General features: G+C 34.8%; 1 protein-coding gene across 3 annotated transcripts in view; it reads left to right on the plus strand.

Annotated features, from left to right (window-relative positions):
* Positions 1-20,994, plus strand: part of rabgap1l (RAB GTPase activating protein 1-like) — a 151,148-nt gene that overhangs the window by 113,441 nt on the left and 16,713 nt on the right. The window contains exons 18-19 of one of the 3 annotated variants that reach the window (XM_073936803.1): positions 2,044-2,085; positions 12,142-12,270. In XM_073936803.1, coding sequence (XP_073792904.1) covers positions 2,044-2,085; positions 12,142-12,270 — 171 coding nt within the window. Of the gene's footprint in view, positions 1-2,043; positions 2,086-10,180; positions 11,367-12,141; positions 12,271-17,278; positions 17,407-20,994 lie in introns of those variants that run through there. The other 2 variants (XM_068216445.2, XM_068216446.1) reach the window with 2 other exon arrangements.

The following is a 20,994-nucleotide window of genomic DNA, read 5'->3' on the forward strand; positions in this document are numbered from 1 at the left end:
ATTACAAGCATCTACAGTGTTAGTTTTAAAAATACAATAAATATGCACTAATTAATAAACCATTAAATATGCACTAATTAATAAACAATGAAGTATGCACTAATTAATAAATAATTACACACGCATCAATGTCATTATATAAATTGACAGAATGGACCTTATTACAGTTAAAGAGAAAACAACATATCTTAGTTTTTATTTTTAAAGCTTTAGATGGTAAATTACCACAGTATACATCTAGTTTGTTGGAGTTCTAATCAAATACTTACAATAGCAGATCAGCAGATATACTCTTACTTAAGATGCCATTTTTTTTCACACAGAGTTCGGTCGATCTGCATTCTGTATGTATGCTCCATATGTATGGTATGACCTTCAAGGTATACTATATATGAAATCCGTACCATCTATCGATATATTCAAAAAAGACTCGATTTAAAACAGTGCACATGTTTTAACAATTGATTATGGTTTACTATTAAAATATTAAAATAATTACTTAAAAATATACTATTTTTGTGTGTGTTTATGCGTTGTGATATATATTTTGTAACTCTGTCCTATGCTACCTGTCTTGACCAGGTCTTCGTGGTAGAACAGATATTGTATCTCAATGGGTCCTTGCTGGTGAAATAAATAAATTGATTAATTAATGAAATATGCGATCATTTAATATATATACACTATAACATATATAATATAAATACAATATAATATTACATATTAAACTTAATGGATTTTTATATTTTATATCTGTAGATTGATGCAAATTATATATGAACAAATCCCTGTGTAAAAACCTTCAAAGTAAACCACCTGACAAAAGTCTTGTCGTCTATTCAAGTTTTAGGATCAACAAATAATAACTCGACTTTTAATTGATCATTTGGTATCAGAAGTGGCATATATGAAAGGCCAAGGTTTCTAGATTATTTGACCAAAATAAAATATAATCATGCCTTCATTTTTGCTTAGACAAAAGTCTTGTCACTTAAAAGAAATAATGTACAGTATTGAATATAACGTCATTGTGAAAAAGATTTCATATTGTGTATGACTCCCATGAGCTTGGAGGACTGCATCTAAACATCTCTGCAATGACTCAAATAGCTTAAAGTCATCTGGAATGGTAAAAAAGCGTTCTTGCAGGTCTCTCAGAGTTCATCAAGATTCTTTGGATTCATCTTCAATGCCTCATCCTTCATCTTACCCCAGACATGCTCAATAATGTTCATGTTGTCTGGTGACTGGGCAGGCCAATTCTGGAGCACTTTGACCTTCTTTCCTTTCAGGAACTTTGATGTGGAGGCTGAAGTGCTGTATGAGAAGGAGCGCTATCCTGCTGAAGAATTTGCCCTCTCCTGTGTTTTGTAATGTAATAGGCAGCACAAATGTCTTATTACCTCAGGCTGTTGATGTTGCCATTCACTCTTCAGATCTCTTGCATGCCCCCATACTGAATATAACCCCAAACCATGTTTTTTTCCTTCACCATACTTGACTGATTACTCTGAGAATCTTTGGTTCATGCGGGTTCCAAAAGGTCTTTTTCAATATTTGTGATCATTGGGATGCACTAGAAGTTATCCCAACTAGAAGTTTATTATTTGTCGGTTTTACAGCTGGGATCAACAAGACTTTTGTCAGATTGTGTACAGATATGAATGAAACTGTGTGTGTTTGTGTTTGTAAAGCTGCTGAAATGGAAATTTAAGACTCAAAAGCTCATTTTGAGAAAAACAGCCTCAAAAATGTGTATTGCTGTTAAACTATTTAGGCACAGATTGATCAAATTTCATCAACGAAAGACTTAAAAGTATATTTTTTATGTTTTCTCTTAATTAGATTTGCATAGTACTTTATAAAAGGGCAGAAAGACTCTCAAACTAACTTGGCAGGTGCATGAATAAAAATAGTTTTCAAATTGTGATCTTCTGTATTACAGTGAAGTGTTTTGCTGTTTTGCTCTAGGCGGTTTGCTGTTCAGATGTTGTGGCCTTGGGAGTGTGTGTGTGTGTAATTGTTTTTTTAATTTCTTCACAGGGATTGAACATCATCTTCAATGTGGCGCTGGCTCTCCTTAAGGTACTAAAGCTTATAAACATTACTTTTCCTTGATTGTTCTAAAATGAAAGGAAATTAAATCTGATCAAATAGGCCAAATGGCAAAGTTTTGCTTAATTTTGAAATATTGAATTGGTTAGAAATAAGGGGGAAATGCTATGCTTACCATTATTTTATTTATTTATTTTTCACGTTTATTTTTTCATCATTATATTATAATATATTATATTATATTATATTATATTATATTATATTATATCTTAATAAGATTAGTTTCTACATTGTTACATATTTTTTTAATTTATTGTCATTATTCTAATTTGAACTGTTAGCTAGCAATAGTTTTATCATGAGCAGTGTTATTGTGTTTATATTCTATTGTCATAGTCATAAATATAAGTTGGCTTTTATATTCAATTTTAAAACATTTTCATTTTTACTTTAGTTTTTTTATAACTACCATTTTTTTCATATTTATTTTCTCATAGTTTGTATCAATATTTTGCGTTATATTTTTATTTTATTCATTTTTGCTAAAACAATATAACTAAAAACTATATATATAAAATTCTGACTTCAACTATATATATATATATATATATATATATATATATATATATATATATATATATATATATATATATATATATATATATATATATATATATATATATATATAGTTGAAGTCAGAATTTGTTGAACGAAAGAACCATCTTTATACAAAAGAACAAACCATCTTTATACAATAATTGCCTAATTACCCTAACATGCCTAGTTTACCTAATTAACCTAGTTAAGCCTTTAAATGTCACTAAGCTGTATAGAAGTGTCTTGAAAATATCTAGTTATTAAAACTATTATGTTTGGAAATGTTCTGAAAAAATCTTCTCTCCATTAAAAAAAGAAATGTGGGGGGATAAACAGGGGGCTAATAATTCTGACTTTAAATAAACACACACACACACACACACACACACACACACACACACACACACACACACACACACACAAAAATAAAAAAAAATAAAATTAATGAAATTGTTTATCTGTACCCTGGTGCCTGCAAATCATAGTTGTTTTATTTTTATATATACAATAGTTCTGCAAGCAAAAAAATAAATAAATAAATAAATAAATAACAATACTGAGTCTGTCTCCCTCTGCTGCCCAGAATAAATATTGCCCTTTTGCAACCCAAATATTTCTGTCCAGAAATAAAGTATGAAAACATAGTATATCAGTCATTGTCTATATGATATATAATTATACAAATACTAATCGTCACGTATAAACACAGCCTACAAAATGCTACTTACAAAGACAATAAGCTCAATTTATCACTCTTTTTGTAACCACAAATGCCATTTGTCTTCTCATAAGATGCATTGTCTCGTTAACCCAGTGCAATAATGAATTTGATCCGGGCGTCTGGCTGCTGTCGGAGTGATGTATGCCTGCGTTCCGGATTGTTGTTGTGCTATTATTGATCATCAGCATCTTGAAGGGTGAAACTTTGTGCAGCTGTGGGCCTTTATAACTATTGGGTGTTTTTTTAGAGATTCACAACAAACTGATCACGTTTAGAGGTTATTTGTTCGAATGAGATCGACCTACAGGACCTGTATACACCTTTTTCCTGTGCGTCATGATGCTTTGCGTGATTTACGGTAGTAACCTCTTTTAAATTGTAACAATCATTTAAGAGTTTAAAAACTGGGGACCAACATGACATTAGTCCCTTTTACACAGTCATACTGGTAAATATCTGGTAATTTTCCGTAAAAGTCTGTACTGTATGTATAAAAGCATGTATTGGTCTTATATTCTTATTATTTTTCTTATTATAGTCTTATAATTAACTCCGAGGTAAACAACTATGTTACATGTGCATTTATCTGAAAATCACTGCCCAAACATTGAAATGTTCACCAGGCAATCAGAATTAAGCATTCACTTTCAGCAGATATTGAATTTTTAAAAATAACAACAGCAACACAAGTCTGTTCAAGCAAACTGATCACATTGGTAGGTGATTTATTTGAAGTAGATCATCCTATCTACCTTTTTCTTATGTCCCAAGATTTGTATTAATTTTGTGAGTAGCTTCCTTTAAATTGTAACAGTCAGTGAATTGATTTAACAAACAACGAAGTGACATTGTTCTTCTCACAGGGCATTCGTCCCATTTTTATAGAATATCTATAAGCTGGTGTGCTCCAAAGTTTGCATTTAGAAAAAATAAAACTGATATAAACATCCACAAGCTTGCAGTTTGTCACTTCCACCTAAGTGTTGTCATGGCTAAGTGTTGTGTTCACATGCTCAACAGAAATGACTGTGATTGGCCATGAAGGTCATCAGTTCACCGCACGTCAAAGTGCAAACACAGATACAGGCACACTGGAGCGTTTTAAAGTCGCGTATATCAGCTGGTCTGTCTGTAAGCCGACATATGAGCGATTCACTGATGAATCGACAGATCTTCAGGGATTTAAAATGCTTAAGTGTCCTTGTAGTTCAGTATCTTTATTTACACTTGGTAAACAGTAGTCCAGGGTGGTAAACATGACATTCACTGTCAATCAAAGTCATTTTTGTTTAGAATGTGAACACAATGGCCAATCAGAGGTGTTTAAAAACGCCTGAAAAATGTTAGCGGGACATGGATGTTTGTAAAACTTTAAATACCGATAGGTACTGAAATTCAGTATCGTGACAACACTACCGCCTAAATGGATCAACAATATTTCTTGATATCACCTCATACTTCATTCATTCAACTTCTGACCAATCAAATGCTCTCTAGTATTTAACATGCCCCGCCCCTTTCAATATGCTTCTTTTTTTCTTTGATGCGCTTTATCTCAACTGCTCTCACTGGCAGAGCTGTGGAAAAAAACTGCATTTGCTGTTTTTTTAAAGGGGATGAGCTACTACGTGTCCCGCCCTGTCTTTGTATTTCAGTTGAGATTACGTCAAATTTCGAATAAAAATTGCACATTTTAAAGCACTTCAAGGGGCCGATCACTCCGAACGTGCACAAAAACTTCAGAAACTCGCATATGGTCCAAGTCCCGTACTAGAAGGCGGGTTTTTTTCACCATATAATGATTGATGATTGGCTACTGTACTAGTAGACGGGGCTTTATTCACCATATTGACAGTTACACTTTTCCCCATTCAAAAAGATTTGAGTAGCATGTCTTGTTTATTCTATAAGCTGGGTCCCAAATGGTACACTATGCACTCATGTACTACATACTTATGCACTTACTGTACACACTCAACAGCATAGTATATGAATGTAGGGTTGTCCCAAATGGAACACAAATGTTTTTTTTTTTTTTTTTTTTACTAAGCGGAGATTCAAATAGTTTCCCTGATGACAATTAACTGTTGCCAAATTAGTGAAATAAATGCCCAAACTACCAAATAATGCCTGTCATGAGTATAACTGCATTCACCACCGGGAGGCGCTATAATCCCTCTCTTAGGAGAGTACTGCTCTCACAATCCAAAATAAATAGTTATCTAACATGTGCGCCCGATAGCTCTGCCCCTTTAGCTACGTGGACAAAGCTGCGGTCGTTGAGTGAGTGAAGTGTCCATCATTCCAAACTTCATTTTATAGGTTGAGTGAGTGCATCATCCGGGTAATTAAAGTGCACTTACTATTTTTAGAATTTTCAGTGTAAACACACTATTTACACTATTTATAATACAAAATGGCATAGAATAGTGCATAAGTATGCGATTTGGGACGCACCTATAGTCTTTGGGAATATGTAATAAAACCTACTTGTGACTACCTGTGTGATTATCTGAAAATAACCACACAACTTAGAATATTCATCAGCCAGTCAGATACAAGCTGACTCTTATTAGTGTTAACAAATGATTTTCAGCAAAGCAAGAATGACCCCAAAATATCTATCAGTTTAAGCAAAACGATCACATTTGGAAGCACTTTGTTAGGATAGTATTGACCTATAAACCACACATTTATTGATAGACTCTTATAATGGTTTGGAATAAAGTGAATATATAGCTTCTGCTTCTTTAAAGTGCGATGTGTCATCATCTGTTGGCCAACACCGAAGCTTTTCCAGCAGTGTTTTTTTTTCTCAGCACAAATGCATTAGCCTAGTCCACGATGCCACACCTTTATGTAAGCAGCGCTGGCAGGATGACAAATGGTGCTAATGCAAGAGTGGCCTCATTGTGTCTGAGCCAACCTATAGAGAAGAAATATCCACTGATTTAATGTTGAGAAATAGACTGCTCTTCCCTCTTGTGTAATTACTGCTGAACAGTGATCTTGGGTTCCTTTTTAAGGCTCCAGGTGGAGGGGAAATATGAGGAGATTTGTGATTAAAGATCAAATCATAAAGACTGCTGCAGTCGCACTAGCTTGATGGTGGGATCATTTATCAGGTTTAAGAGCAACATTTTGTTTAGCTGTTTTGCCCAATTAGTTTTGACTAATGTCTTGTGTTGTTTATGTTAGAGTGCATATGAGGCATAAAGATATATAGTGATATTATGAACGTCGTAATTTCTAAAGCTGGCTTGAATCTGTGTAGTTTTATTTTGCTTTTATGCTCGTTTTATGTTTGAAAATTTGCTATATTTGTTCCAGTTGTAGACGTTATATTCTTCATTTTAATGATCTAGTCGCAAAGTCTAATGAGCATGGTTCAAAAGCATTAAGGGCGTGTCCGAAACCACTTTTGCTATTTTAAGCATGGAATTTGAGCATAACTTGCATTAAACCAATCAGATTCTTATCTCACATTAGCTTTCAGAGTCAGTTGCGTCGTGCCATTGCGCATTTGCTATTTACATGGCAGACTTTGTAAAGAAATTTGAGAAAACTGTTATACAGAACATCTGCGTGAGGATAAAAAATCGGCCTCTTTGCTTTCTCTTTACTTTTACTCTTTACTCTTTTACTTTGGTGGATAAGGAAACTGTGTTGTCAGGCTAATCGGGAGGACCGGGAGAATTCCCGGTGGGCCGGTCCATTTTTTGGCCGTGAGGGGCGGTGTCCCTAGCTGCTTGCGCTTTCAGCAATCACACTTTTTTTATTTATCTATTTATTTGACCATAGCCTCACTCTTTTTATTAATTATTTTATTTATTATTCATGCTGCGTTAAGACGCTGCGGACCAGAGTTTACACCCCATCCTGAGTAATTTATGTATTTATATTGAATTTTTTTTTCATTTTTAACGTTAAGACATAATACAGTTTGAGTTACTTATGTAGGTGTACATATTTCATTTTTATTTTTTGTGTGACCACTATTACAAAGGACTGGATATCTATAAATAATTTTGCACATAATATTTATTCAGATATTACAGGAAAGGACATTGTGATATTTTAAAGAATGGTGTTGGAGATTTAGCTACCCTTTAATGTTCTCATATTTATGAAAAACATTTGAAGTTCTAAAACAGCTGTTTGCTTGAAAAAGATGTGATAGTGTCATTAAAAACTAAATTGGAAATGACGTTATTTTAATATAGCCAGTCATGAACTGAAGTGGGCTGGTGTAAGGCTTGAAACTCCAGGGCTGAAAAGGAGTCCCACTCCGGCCCTGGGTGTTGTACGCACTCCACTGAAGTCATCCATTAGCCTACATATTTAACTTTTTTTGTTAAGCGCAAAGATTTGTTTCAAAACTATTTCTAGATTAAATTCTAATTTCCAGCAAACGAATAAACGAACAATAATAACGAAGTGTGGTCAAAAACACATCCGAAGTTACATCTGAACACCCGTCCTATGCCCCATATAGTGACACATACGTCTCCAAAACCCGACAGGTGGACAAATCTAAATTTGTTTTTATTAAAACAAATATAAATATGCATATAATAAATATTGCTAATAATATTATAATTATCAATTGCAAATTGTCATGAATAAACCAGGTAAGCCGCCTGAGATGGAGTCAGTAGTTTTTAGTTTTATGTAGAAAATAATTATTTTTGTAACATTTTAATCTTTTCAAATGCAAAGATATTTGTGTATTGCTGTACATCCTGTGTTTATTAAGCAATGTGTAAGCATTTGAACCCACATAAGTGCATAACTCTGCGCTGGACCTTAGACCTTCTTTTAAATGGTCAATCGCGCTGTCTATTTCAGTTCTTCAAAATAGCAATGTGCCTTAACACACTTCTATTTTAGACCAGCACACCTATGGGTCCACAAAGTGGCGCAAATGAATTTTCTATTTAAACAGCGTGGTGCAAAACATGAAAATTACTGTAGCTCTGGTCTGAAAATAGCAACGCATCGCACCTAACATGTCTTGCGCCTTATTGAGCCCGGTGTATGATAGAGCCAAAAGTCTTCTAGTAGGCATGTGTTTGGGTTGTTGATGTGACACTGCTTTGTTATTGTCACATTTGACAAAAAAGAACATAATTAGCATGTGAAATGCATGTAGTTAAACATTTCATTATCTTCCACTGACCTCTTGTTATAAAAATTGCTATTATTTAATATTTATAAATTTTTGAGGCAAATCTCAAAAACTGTCCTATGTTTGTGACTGTATCAAGCATAGTTCAATACATTATACAGCTCTTATAATTTAAAAAGAAAATTGTAAAATTTTAAAATATTTGCATCCATACATTTCTAAAAACATTTGAACTTACATTTATGTCATGTAATGTAATGTGTATTTTTATAGTGCGTAAATGAGTGGCCATATACCCAAAGAACTTCACAATCACGATCCACACTACCACCAGTGTGTAGCATCCGCTTGAATGACTGCTTACTGTTCACTATATTACAACTCCCACAGGCCGCAGGTTGAGCACCCTCTGCTGGTCTCCCTAACACCACTTCCAGCAGCAACCTAGTTTTCCCATGTGGTCTCTTTCATCAAGGTTCTGACCAGGCTCAGCTCTGCTTAGCTTCAATGAGTAACCAGTCCTGGGCTGCAGGGTGACATGGCTGTTTAGTTACTGAAAACCATGTCCTCAGGTTTGACACTGTATGCTATTCTAATTTTATATGTATGCTAATTTTAAATAGGCAATTCCACTGAAAACTTTAATTAGACAGAAGCTCCTGTTTCATTTTGGATAGAAGTTTTTACATATTTACATTTTTTGAACCATTGTAAAGTTAAGTTTTGTTTGCATTTGATGACACGGCTATTTGTTGAAAATGTCTGACAAGTCATGGAGGAAAACAGCATTATTCATGATTTCTTAAAAATAAATAGCATTGTATAAAGATAAGTGATTAACAATGAAGATGGAAAGAGTGCTCAGCATACTGTATACAAGTACACCCCTCACAAATATATCTTTAAACTCATATTTTTAAAAGGAAGCTATACAATATTATATTTGTGCATATACTGTACATTAGATTAGTCTGAAGCTTATCTAACAAAATAACATGGTGGCATAGTGGTTAGCACTGATTTGAGTCTCGGCTGGCATTTCTGTGTGGAGTTTGCATGTTATCCCCGTGTTGGCGTGGGTTTTCTCCGAGTGCTCCGTTTTTTCCACAGTCCAAAGATATGCACTATAAGTGAATTGAACAAACTAATTTGGTCGTAGTGTGAGTTTGTGTGTGAATGAATGTGTATAAATGTTTCCCAGTACTTGGTTGCAGCTGGAAGGGCATCTGCTATGAAAAACATATGCTGGATAAGTTGCGGTTTATTCCACTGTGGTGACCCCTGATGAATAAAGGGACTAAGCTGACGGAAAATGAATGAATGAAAATATAATTATAGTTTTGTATTTTTCTTTGGTCATTTGTGTATTTTTATTGCCATTTTTCTCACCGGTTAAATTCTAAAAAATCTTGTCAAATAGGTACTTTAGTATATGAAAATATTAGTCATCCTCTTTTTAAATGTAGGCTGAAGAACAGAGAAGGCAGGTGTACCGAAGCAGAGCACTGACTGATGCGTATGTGCGTGCAAGGAAGCAGGAGCTGTGCATTAATGGAGAGAGCATGAGTGAGGGAAACAAGAGGGGGTTGCACTGCCTTACTCCTATTGGCTAACCATTACGACATTCTCCCTGAAGGCTCTCATACCCCCTCCTCCTCCTCTTCCTCATTTCTCTCTCTCCTTTCTCTCTCTATACACCCCCCCACCAACACCTCGCGCTCTGTTTCTCCACATGTCCTCCTGCCAGTCCGCCTTTTCCCTTCGCAAGCAGTAGTTAGCATTTAGCATGAGTTACATTGGAGCCCGGACCATCATGTCCACTGTCCATTCGTCCACTGTCTCTGGTTCCCTTGCGACGCCCCTCCTATCTTGCTCTCCTCCTCCCTTTCCTCCACTCCGCCACCTTTTCTAGCATCGGCAGCATCTCTCGCTCTCTCTCTCTCTCGCGCTGTCTTAATCTCATGCTCTCGTCGACTCTCCCCATCGCCGCCGCTCAGACTGGCTCCATCAGCACCCAGAGCTGTACGAACCGAGGCCTGCAGACGAGGACAACAAACACCACCCCAGTCTTGCATCCCACACATTCTGGATTGGCGTTTGGGATGCTTGTAGACCTTGACAGGATGCCTGTTTGTTTACTCTTGACAAGAAGTCGCATCTTTGATGGAGAGCAGAATCTGAAAGCTTCACGTTTCTTCCATCCTATCGTTGTTTCTTGTTAGACGAGCGAAACACGGAAGACGTGCCGTCCGTCTCGACAGCACCACGCGACTCTCCTCCTGCCTTGTTGCCAGGCAACAGATTGCAAATTTGGGAGGAGCCAGCCAATAATCGACCAGAATCAGGGCGTTTTGTTTTGTTTTTTTGACTAAATTTTACTAGATTTAGTCAAATTTTACTAGATGTCTTTTTGAACTAGGCGTGGTCTCCGGTTGTGTTTACATTGCAGACCCAAAATGCATCAGTGTACGTCTAAATTCGCACTTTGGTTTTTGGCAACAAATTCTCACGCTTGTCGAATTGTGATCGAATGACAACGTCGCATTCGCAGAGACTGCGTTAGCGCCACCGAAGCAAACTTTTCGGAGCTTGGACGTCGTCAACGTGGCTGACTCCAAATCAGCCCCAGAGCCTCCATGGGAGGACGATGCAGGGGACTCTGGAGGGGCCCAGGAGGCTCTTTCACCTTTGACCCCGGAGAGGGACCTGCCTTCGCCTCTGTGGGCTCAGATTCCTCCTGCTGTGCGGAGACTGGAGGAAGGGGGCGCTGGAGAGGACAAGGCTGGACCGATCAATGATCGAACCGACAGGGTCATGGGGCTGTTAGGAATGGGTCACCGCCTGTTTGTGCCCCGACTGCTGGCGGTGAGGGGTAGCTACTACAAAAACAGTAGCTGTGTTTCTAACAGTAGCTTTTGTTTCTATGTGATATGTGGTGCTTGCCATGCTAGTTGTGCGGAATTCGTCTGTATTTATGTAGCTATTGTTTTTAATTGCCATCCTGTTACAGGCAATTTTGTTTTTGATGTAATAACATTATTGAGATATTTATTTTATTAATTACTTGAGGAATGTGATTATGCCTTAGGTTCACTTAATTTATTCAGACTATTTCTTTTATTATACCTGGTTATTAAACTACTATTAAAGTGACTTATTTTCTCTTCTCTTTTTTTGTCATATACATTTATTAATAAGGCTTTTATGCTTTGTATTTATTTGCAGCATACAAGCTATTATTTTTATTTGCACTGTCTTCATGACCTTTAATTTCTTAAGTTGCAGTATATAGACTGTTTATTTATTTATTTATTTTTTGCTTATAATGCTTTAAAGTTAATTTAAAATGCAGAGTTTTTTGTTTTTGTTTTAATGGGCTGAATAGATGTTTTTCAGTCATTAAATGATTAATATTTGCTTAATGCTGTTATTACCATATAATATTAGTACTTCCTTTTCCTACATATAGCCTCTGTATTATGATTGATACGATTTATGATTTAATGTAATGTGATTTACGGCATTATTTGGTCACAAAAGAGCAATGCATGCACAATGAGGAAAATCATCACCTAGCAAAGTTCCTGTTCAGGTTGTTTATAAAAACTGTTAACCAGTGTGTTCTTCTTTCTACATGCAGACCTCCAAGGAAGACCTGCTGCAGGCTGATTTCGAGGGTGCGCTGAAATTTTTCCGGGTCCAACTCCCGAAACGCTACAGGGCAGCAGAAAACGCTCGACGCCTTATGGAGCAAGCCTGCAATATCAAGGTAAACAATCATCAAAGCAAAATATCGGAAAGTGTTTATTTTATTTATTTATTTATTTATTTATTTATTTATTTATTTATTTATTTATTTTATTAAATGTTTTATTTTATTTATTTATTTATTCATTTATACCCTAGCTCAGATCTTTTGTTTTATTTTTTATGTAATTTATTTATTTATTTATTTATTCCCTAGCCAAATGTTTTGTTCATTTATTCATTTATTTATTTATTCCCTAGCTCAATTTATTTCCTTTATTTTTTATTTAATGTATTTATTTATTCATTCCTTAGCTCAATTGTTGTTTTATTTTATTTATTTATTTATTTATTTATTTATTTTCTAGCTCAAATGTTTTGTTTTATTTTTTTTATTTAATTTATTATTTATTCATGCCCCAGCTCAATTGTTGTTTTATTTTATTTATTTATTTATTTATTTATTTATTTCATTTATTTATTCCCTAGCTCAAATGTTTTATTTTGTTTTATTTTATTTATTTATTTGTTCCCTAATTCAAATGTTTTTGTTTTATTTTATTTATGTATTAATTCCCTAACTTAAATGTTTTATTTTATTTATTTATTTATTTATTTATTCCCTAGCTCAAATATTTTTTTTATTTATTTATTTATTTATTTATTTATTCCCTAACTCAAATGTTTTATTTTATTTATTTATTTATTTATTTATTCCCTAGCTCAAATGTTTTGTTTTATTTTATTTTATTTTTTTATTTATTCCTTGCTGAAATGTTTTATTTATTTATTTATTTATTCTCTAACTCAAATGATTTATTTTATTTATTTTTTTTATTTATGTATTTTTATTTTTATCCCATAATGCAAATGTTATATTTACTCATTCAGTTTTAGTTTAAGTTTGGCTTGGGTTTTTTGGGGTTAAGGCTGGTGTTGGGTGAGTTTGGTTTTGTTTGTTTTAGTTTATTGCTTTGAGCTTTGAACCACCAAATTTGTGCTTGACAAATGATGAAATGAATGAAAACAACCTCTGTTGAAGGTCCTATTTAAATAACTCATTTCACCTTTGCATTCCTTGCGAAATTTGAATCGCAGCTCCACAGGCCTAGCATGCAGTTATTCAGAAAATGCTGAGAACTGGTCTTTGTCTCAAGGCTCCATTGAAGCAAAAGTGCCATTAGAAATACCCATAATTCTCTGCCTCAAAGCCGTTTTACATGATTCTAACCCACTTTATGCTGGATCTCTGTGCATTGATGCTTTCAACAGTTTTTTATTTTTTTTTTTGTTGGGTGTAGGGGTTTAGAAGCTTGCATTTGTGTGTTGTTGCATGTTCAGGAAGGAAGGAGGAGTAGAGATGGGGATGATACTGTGTTCATCCCCTCCCTTGTGTTTCTTTCTCTCTCCTCTGGGTAAATGCAGGCTCACTGTCACTAACAGCAGGATTTCCTGTGCCCCCGTCAATCGCTGATGTGCTCCAGTAATGCACTAATTGTGTAACACTGTGTTTAACTAGCAATGACTGTTGCACGCTACAAGTAATTCCAGCGTCTTTGAGAGGTTTGGTCCAAACAGTGTTACTAAAGGGGTGTTTTTCTTAAGGCTCTGTGCTAAGTCTGCATTTAAAAATAGAAACTATTTTTTATGCATGGTTATATTATAATTAAATAATTATAATTAAAACCTATAAACATGGTTTTAAAAGTAAAAAACATGGACACATTCCAGTAATTTAAATACATTTTGGTATTGACAAAATACTATAACTATATGTAATACTATACAGCATATATGAATACACTCCTCACAATTCTCTCGTTTAAATCAATATTTTCTATAGGATACTTTACAATATTTTAATTGTGCATATACATTAGTTTAGTCAGTACTAAAGCCGAATTTGGAGCTAATCTAACAAAATTACTTTATAATACTAAATATTATTTATAAAACTACTTTATAAATAATTTTAATTTAAATTTATGTTATAGAAAAATATAAAATAATTTTTTTCAAAAATAGCAAAAATCAAAAGAAACAAAACTTTCTGTAACTAAAATATAATTTGAATATATATATATATATATATATATATATATATATATATATATATATATATATATATATATATATATATATATATATATATATATATATATATATTGATAAATCTGTTTTGTTTAAATGCACCAAAATATATTACTCATATTCACTAAGAAATGGATACAAATATTAATTTTCAAAATGGGGTGTTCTTTACATATGCTGAGCACTGTATATACACAGATAAAGGCATAATCTAATAAAATAAATAATTTAAATAAATATAAGCACATACATATGTGAACTATTAATATTCTGCATTATAACTTTATTAATGTTATAAAATTTGTATATATGAATTTTTTTTTTATTTTGTTGTCAATTTTTTGTTGTAGTTTTTATATAATTATAAAATTTTTGGGAAAAAATTGCATGGTAGCTAATAATGTTTTGTATTTGAGCTGGTTAATGGTAATATTTTATAACATATTACATATTGTATACTCATGGGACATTCTACCAGAAATGTACATAATCTGTGCCTGAAATAAAAACATAATAAAAAGTATTTTATCCCAAAGATTTCTAAAATGGACTGATGGTTGATTTCTGTAAGTCGTTCTGTAAAGGATCATCATTCAATAGTCTCTCAAACTTGTGTACAAACAAATGTACAAAACCTGTCATTGTCCTTGCCCTCAGCCCAATTTGACCTACTTATATAGTAGTTTTGTAATGCTAAAACTGTTATTTATTGGGAAAAACTTCAGGAATAGAAAATTTAAGTTGTTGTCATTCACATCAATTGATTAAAAACATGAAATTATGAATAAATTCTACAAATTAATACCAAAAATATATAATACAAATAAATGTACAATTGTGTCCATGTTTCTGTCAGTCCTGTCACATTATTATTACATTTAACACAAAATGTGTGCAATACTCCTTTAATGCTATGACTCGGAAATGAAAACATTTGATGAGGAGAATCTGACAGTGATCAAGGATGAGTTATATCATTGAATTGTATGACTTTATGCTTGTATGATTTTTTTGAGTTTGACAAGCTTAAGTCAGGTAATGTCATGTTTTTTATGAGTGAAAATGTATGTTTCTGGTAGAACATCCCATATATATATATATATATATATATATATATATATATATGTAGAGAGAGAGAGAGAGAGAGAGAGGGAGAGAGAGAACGATCAGGAAATGTTTTTTTAAGATACACTTTTAAAATAATTTTTAAAAAATCATATTTAATGGTCAGAAGCATATATACGGCAGAATTTAGGACCCAGCAAGAGAGAAAGGAGAAACCAGAGAGAGCGAAATGCACTCTGTGGGAAAACAGCACCTGAGCGGGATGATGTAACAGGTGCATTCATCAGCTTACAAATGAGAGAGCGCAGCTTCAGTTTACGCCAGAATCATATGCGCGTAGGATCATTATCCTTTTGTTTTTACTTTGTATGGCACTTTCAGCTCCCTACAGAACACACCTACTGTACAGTCACGCTTAATCCAATTCTCCTTCACACCCCAACAAGGAGGATGCGTTTATACCTGCAACATTTACAACACGGACTCCATTCGGACTATTTGCGATTTACTCAAGCCTGTTGTTTTTAAGAGAAAGACCATAAGCACAAGCCGTTTGATCCTTCTTATTTTACAACTGGATTTTTTTTTTCTCGACACCATGCCAAGTGGCGTTTTGCCCACTTAAAAAACAGCTCTGCAACGGCATTGCTCTTAGCATCTGCACTGACCACGCCTCACTCTCTGTTTGTATGTGTGTGTGTGTGTGTGTGTGTGTGTGTGTACTTAGTCACACTTTCCTCTTTATCTTCTGCAAACAAAAGTGAAAGGCAGGCAGGAGAGCAGATCAATGAGGCATTTCATCCAAAACGAGAGAATAAACAGCATTTAAACTGCCAACACATGTTATTTTTATACTTGCCGTGTCATTTATTTATACTAATCTCCAAGATTCTGCTATTGGTCTGTCATGTGGATGTGTTTTGAGAGACGGTTTGGAGGGAGGAGACTATGTTGCAAGGACAGGAAGCCTTGTTGCCATATCTCCATATCAGACCTGGACACCAGACGCAGCACACACACACCAGAGCGTGAGGCTGTGCACAGATTACTTCTGCCACTCGTGATCCCGACGGTTTCCAATCACATTCGCGCCAAGAGGAAGTGCAAAGTGCTGCTTTCTCTTTGAAATGTTGTGAATTTAAAGAGGATCACGTCAGCGGGTAATAAGCTTATTGGGTGATGGAATTCACAGGCACCTGCTCGCGCCGAAAGCACAAGCCGTACAAAACTTCCCCCTTCGAGGATTACCAGACGAATTCCAAATTTCACATCCTCCTGATATTGAAAGAGGACTTAATCGAAAAGGAGGACGTGCCTCTAGAATGGAAAAGGCTTAGAGGGATCAGCTGTGGAGAATGCCATCTCAAGTATTTGTGCTTGTAGATATTTGCGTTTTGGATACTTATTAAACCAGGAACAGACTTCAGTTCTTCTTGGGCGGAAAAACAAAGAGCCTTAGGACTCTTAGATGGCATGATAAAGCACAGGGGACTTCGGAAGACCCCCTTTGAGGTTTTGTCTGAGAAACCCAAATTTCCCCTGCTTCTTCAACCTTTTCCGATTGTATCATATTTCAGCCACGGCAACCCATTAAGGACGGAGGAGGAGTTGTAAAATTTGTGCAATAAAGGGTCCATGGACAACAATTTTCTTTCTGTGAAGGAATAGACAATCCAGTAGACAAAATCACCAGTGTGTGCGTGTGTTGGTCCACCCCCCGTGTTTATTTCCCGCCTCAAAGGGCCGGCTTTCATCCGTTAAAGAAACTTGTCAACTCATCCTGGTCTCGGCAGACTTCTCAACTCCTCCTCCTCCTTCCTCCCTCCCTCCCTCCCTCGCTTCTTGAAGCTCACCTGTCTTGCTCTGAGCTCCTCGCAGAAACTTTGGCAAGATGATGCAGGAAGTGTCGATAACGGTGGCTTACGATGCTCATGTCATCAATCAGGTCAGCGAGGAGGATTTCTTTGCCAGTTTGGTGGCCAACTCTAAACCTAAACCAGTGGTAAGTCTCGCCTAAGTGGATGCTTTTTTACCTTCAGACCACAGAAAAATGGGTTTAGTAGAAATGACATGTTCTAGTCTTTAAAATAAAAGCTAGTTTGTTTGGTTGATACTGTCTCGAGCTTTCTGGCTCTGTGAGAAATCTGTCCGGTAATGAAATTACAAGGCAGTACAATTTTCTCCATTATGTCCTTATACTCAGGAATGCCAACTTGGAGCTGAAAATAGTGTGTTTGTGTGTGTGTTGGTAGGATGATTAACAAGGTTGTGTGCAGGAGCATGCGATTGGCCACTGGCAATGTAGTTTTGCATGTAGTGACTTTTTTCCCTGTCAAGTACATGATTTGACTGCTCTGATGAGTGACCTGAATATTTAAATGTTTGCTGTGGTTTAGCAAATTCCAATGAAGCTTTCTTCGTTTGTACCAAGTGTAAATGACTTCTGTCTCATTTTAGCAATGAGATGTGTTTCCGTTTGTGTACATCCACACGCTTTGGAAACGGTGTGTGATCTTAATGTCATCTTGAATGGAAAACGGCGGTCGGCTACTCATTCATACCCGTGTAGGTGTTTTGTGTATATACAAACACGTCATGTACACCAAGGTGAAATCTCCCTGCGAACTTTCCGTATCTGTGTGGCTCTGAGTGTTAAACGGAATGAGCATTTGTGATGAGAGCTTGACTTCCATGACAGTTGTGCCATTTCAACGTGTCATTCTGTGGTCTGTGGCCATTCAGCACATCCGGACCGAGTTTACGGTTAACATTTCTTCACCCAATGGTGCCTGGTTTCTTATCTGCAATGATGATTGACAGATTAATAAGTTGCTACTTGTTCCTCCCCCTCTCATTCTCTCAGACAAGCATCACTAAGCCTAACTTTGAAGTGTTGAATCTGCCAGATGATACATTTTTGTTCAAAAATAGACCAACTAGAGACCCTTAGCAACCATCTAGAGTTCCATGGCCTGCCTACAGCATTGCCTACTTATTCTACGTCCTAAAAGTGTTGCTTTTTTGTTTCCTGCCCTTTCAATCATCACATCATCCACATTTCTTTCATATTTAATTTCCCAACATATTGAAGAAGCTGCAGCAGGTTAATCTGTCATTTGAGAGTCTGTCATGCAGAGAAATCTCCTCGGGTATTTGCATAATTATGTGTTTAGAAGTTAATGGCCAAACACGTCTTTATAAAAGTTCACTTTGCTGTTGCGGATTAAATATAATGCGGAAAACATGGAGTAAATAAATTCCAGAAGGTTATACATTAATTAAGAATTGATCAAAGACTTTAAGGGGTAGTTCATCCAAAAAAATAAAAAATAAATTTTCAAGTGGTTCCAAATTTTACCTGGATGAGCTACTATTTTCTCTGGAAATTCAAAGTACAGATCTGTACTTAGTTTAACAACAGGATATGGTTAATTTTATTTTTTTTTTTGTCTAATATTGCTCACAATACATTGCACATTCTAATTCAGTTAAAACTACAAACACGGGTAAACAGTGGTAACATGACACATGAACAAGAAAATGTTTTAATTCTGTCCCTATTTACTTATCTTTTAGTTATGTTAAACCTTTATGTGATTCTTCCTTCTGTTAAACACAAAAGATATTTGAAATGAATGAATGATGAAAACCTGAAAACTACTGATTTCCATAGTAGCAAAAACAGCTACTTTTGTCAGTACACTGTAAAAAAAATTAAGAAAAGGAAAAAGTTAACTCAACTTAATATTTTAAGGCAACAAACTTCAGGACGTTTTTAAGTTGACTCAGCTTTCAGCCAAATTACTGAATTTCACTGTTTAAGTTGAGTAAACTCAAAAATGCCCTGAAGTTTGTTGCCTTAATTTTAAGTTGAATCAACTTTTTTTTAATGTGTAGTTGCATGTTTTCATCATTCTTCAAAATATCTTTTGTGTTCAACAGAGGAAAGAAACTCATAAAGGTTGAGTAAGTAAAGGGGGAGTAAATAATGACAGAATTTAAATTTTAGAGTGAACCATCCCTTTAACTGTTTGTCTCGTGCATCTGCCATGTTTAACACTTTTTACTCGTGTTTGTAGTTCTAAATAAATTACAACCTGCAATGTATTGTGGGCAATATTAGCCAATCAATATACGTAAGGTTAAAATACGAATAAATCTGCACTTTAAATTTTTAGTGAAAATAGTAGACTACCCAGGTAACTTTCGAATACTCATTTCAACATACTTTGATTTGGGACATACTAATTCTGTTTTCAAACACTGTTCAGGATGGATAGTGTGTACATTGGGATGCAGCAACTAGCAGAAATACTGACCCTATAAAACAGAGATGCCCAAACTAGGGCTCACGGGCCAAAGTTGGCTCATGGTAATCTTTTGATGTGACCCGCCATACCATCTGAAAAGAGAGGGAGAATGATGGGGATAGTTTTGAGACTGCCATTTCTAATTTAATGTGACCTTTAATTTGTTTTGTTTAATTGTTAAACTAAAAAAGAGGCTAATTAAAATTAAACGTTTCAATTTAAATAGTGTCAGATTTGTTTAAAACATATATACTGTCACCCAATGGTTACTGCCATAAAAATTACTCTAAAACAACTCAGATCTCCTGAGCAATGACCCAGAACACCAAACAACTGCCTAGCAACCACGCAGAACAGCATGGCAACTGCCTATCAACCACAGAGACCTGAAAAATGATAAAAATCTGCTGAGCAACCACTAAGACCATAACAGCGATTGTCTAGCAAACACCCAGAACACCATAGCGACTGCGTAACAACCGTATAATGTAGATCAGGGATGCCCAAACTTTATCTTTTGAAGGGTCAAAAATAGGCATGGGACAAAAACCATTTAAAGGTATAACGTTGTTTGAAAAAGTCAAGGTTTTAAAACCGCCAAAATTTTTTGCTATACCATTCCTACAGTATATGTTAGATTTTATTTTATTTTTTTACATTTAACGTTTTAGGTTTTTTAAAACAACAGTATCTCCAGCAGAAAATATATCCAAAGATGCCGTTTTAAATTGTGTTTTTGAAACTAATGAAGACAGCAGAATTCAATGATTCATTTGAATTATTTAGCCTAACATGTTTAGTTTTCCAAAATAAGTTTCTCAAAATAAAACATATTGTGTTCAGAGAGGGGAAAAAGTTTTTGTTTTTTAACCAGACATTTTAAAGAATTATATTTTAGAGCAGTAACCACAATATCATAAAACTGTGAAACCGTGATTTTTTTATCGAAGGTAATCATACCGTCAGAATCTCACACCGGTCCATGCCTAGTCAAAAATCAAACTTGATTGAGGGGGTGGGCCGAATGTAAATTACACTAAATCTGCTATAATAATGTATTAATATTGAAAAATAAATAGAAAAATCTTCAATCATATGAATAATTTTTTTTTTTTTTTTATAATGAACTTCTTACAATAAAAACAAACATTCATACACAATGGTGTTTAATGCTAAATACATGAGTCAGGCTAAACCTGCCTTTGCCTTGATTTGCTCGTTGATGTCTTGTGTATTGTCCTCTATCTTTGAGTGACTGTATTTACCTTTTTAAAAACTCT

The sequence above is a fragment of the Danio rerio genome, chromosome 22 (genome assembly GCF_049306965.1).
Source record: "Danio rerio strain Tuebingen ecotype United States chromosome 22, GRCz12tu, whole genome shotgun sequence".
NCBI classification, from domain to species: domain Eukaryota; kingdom Metazoa; phylum Chordata; class Actinopteri; order Cypriniformes; family Danionidae; genus Danio; species Danio rerio.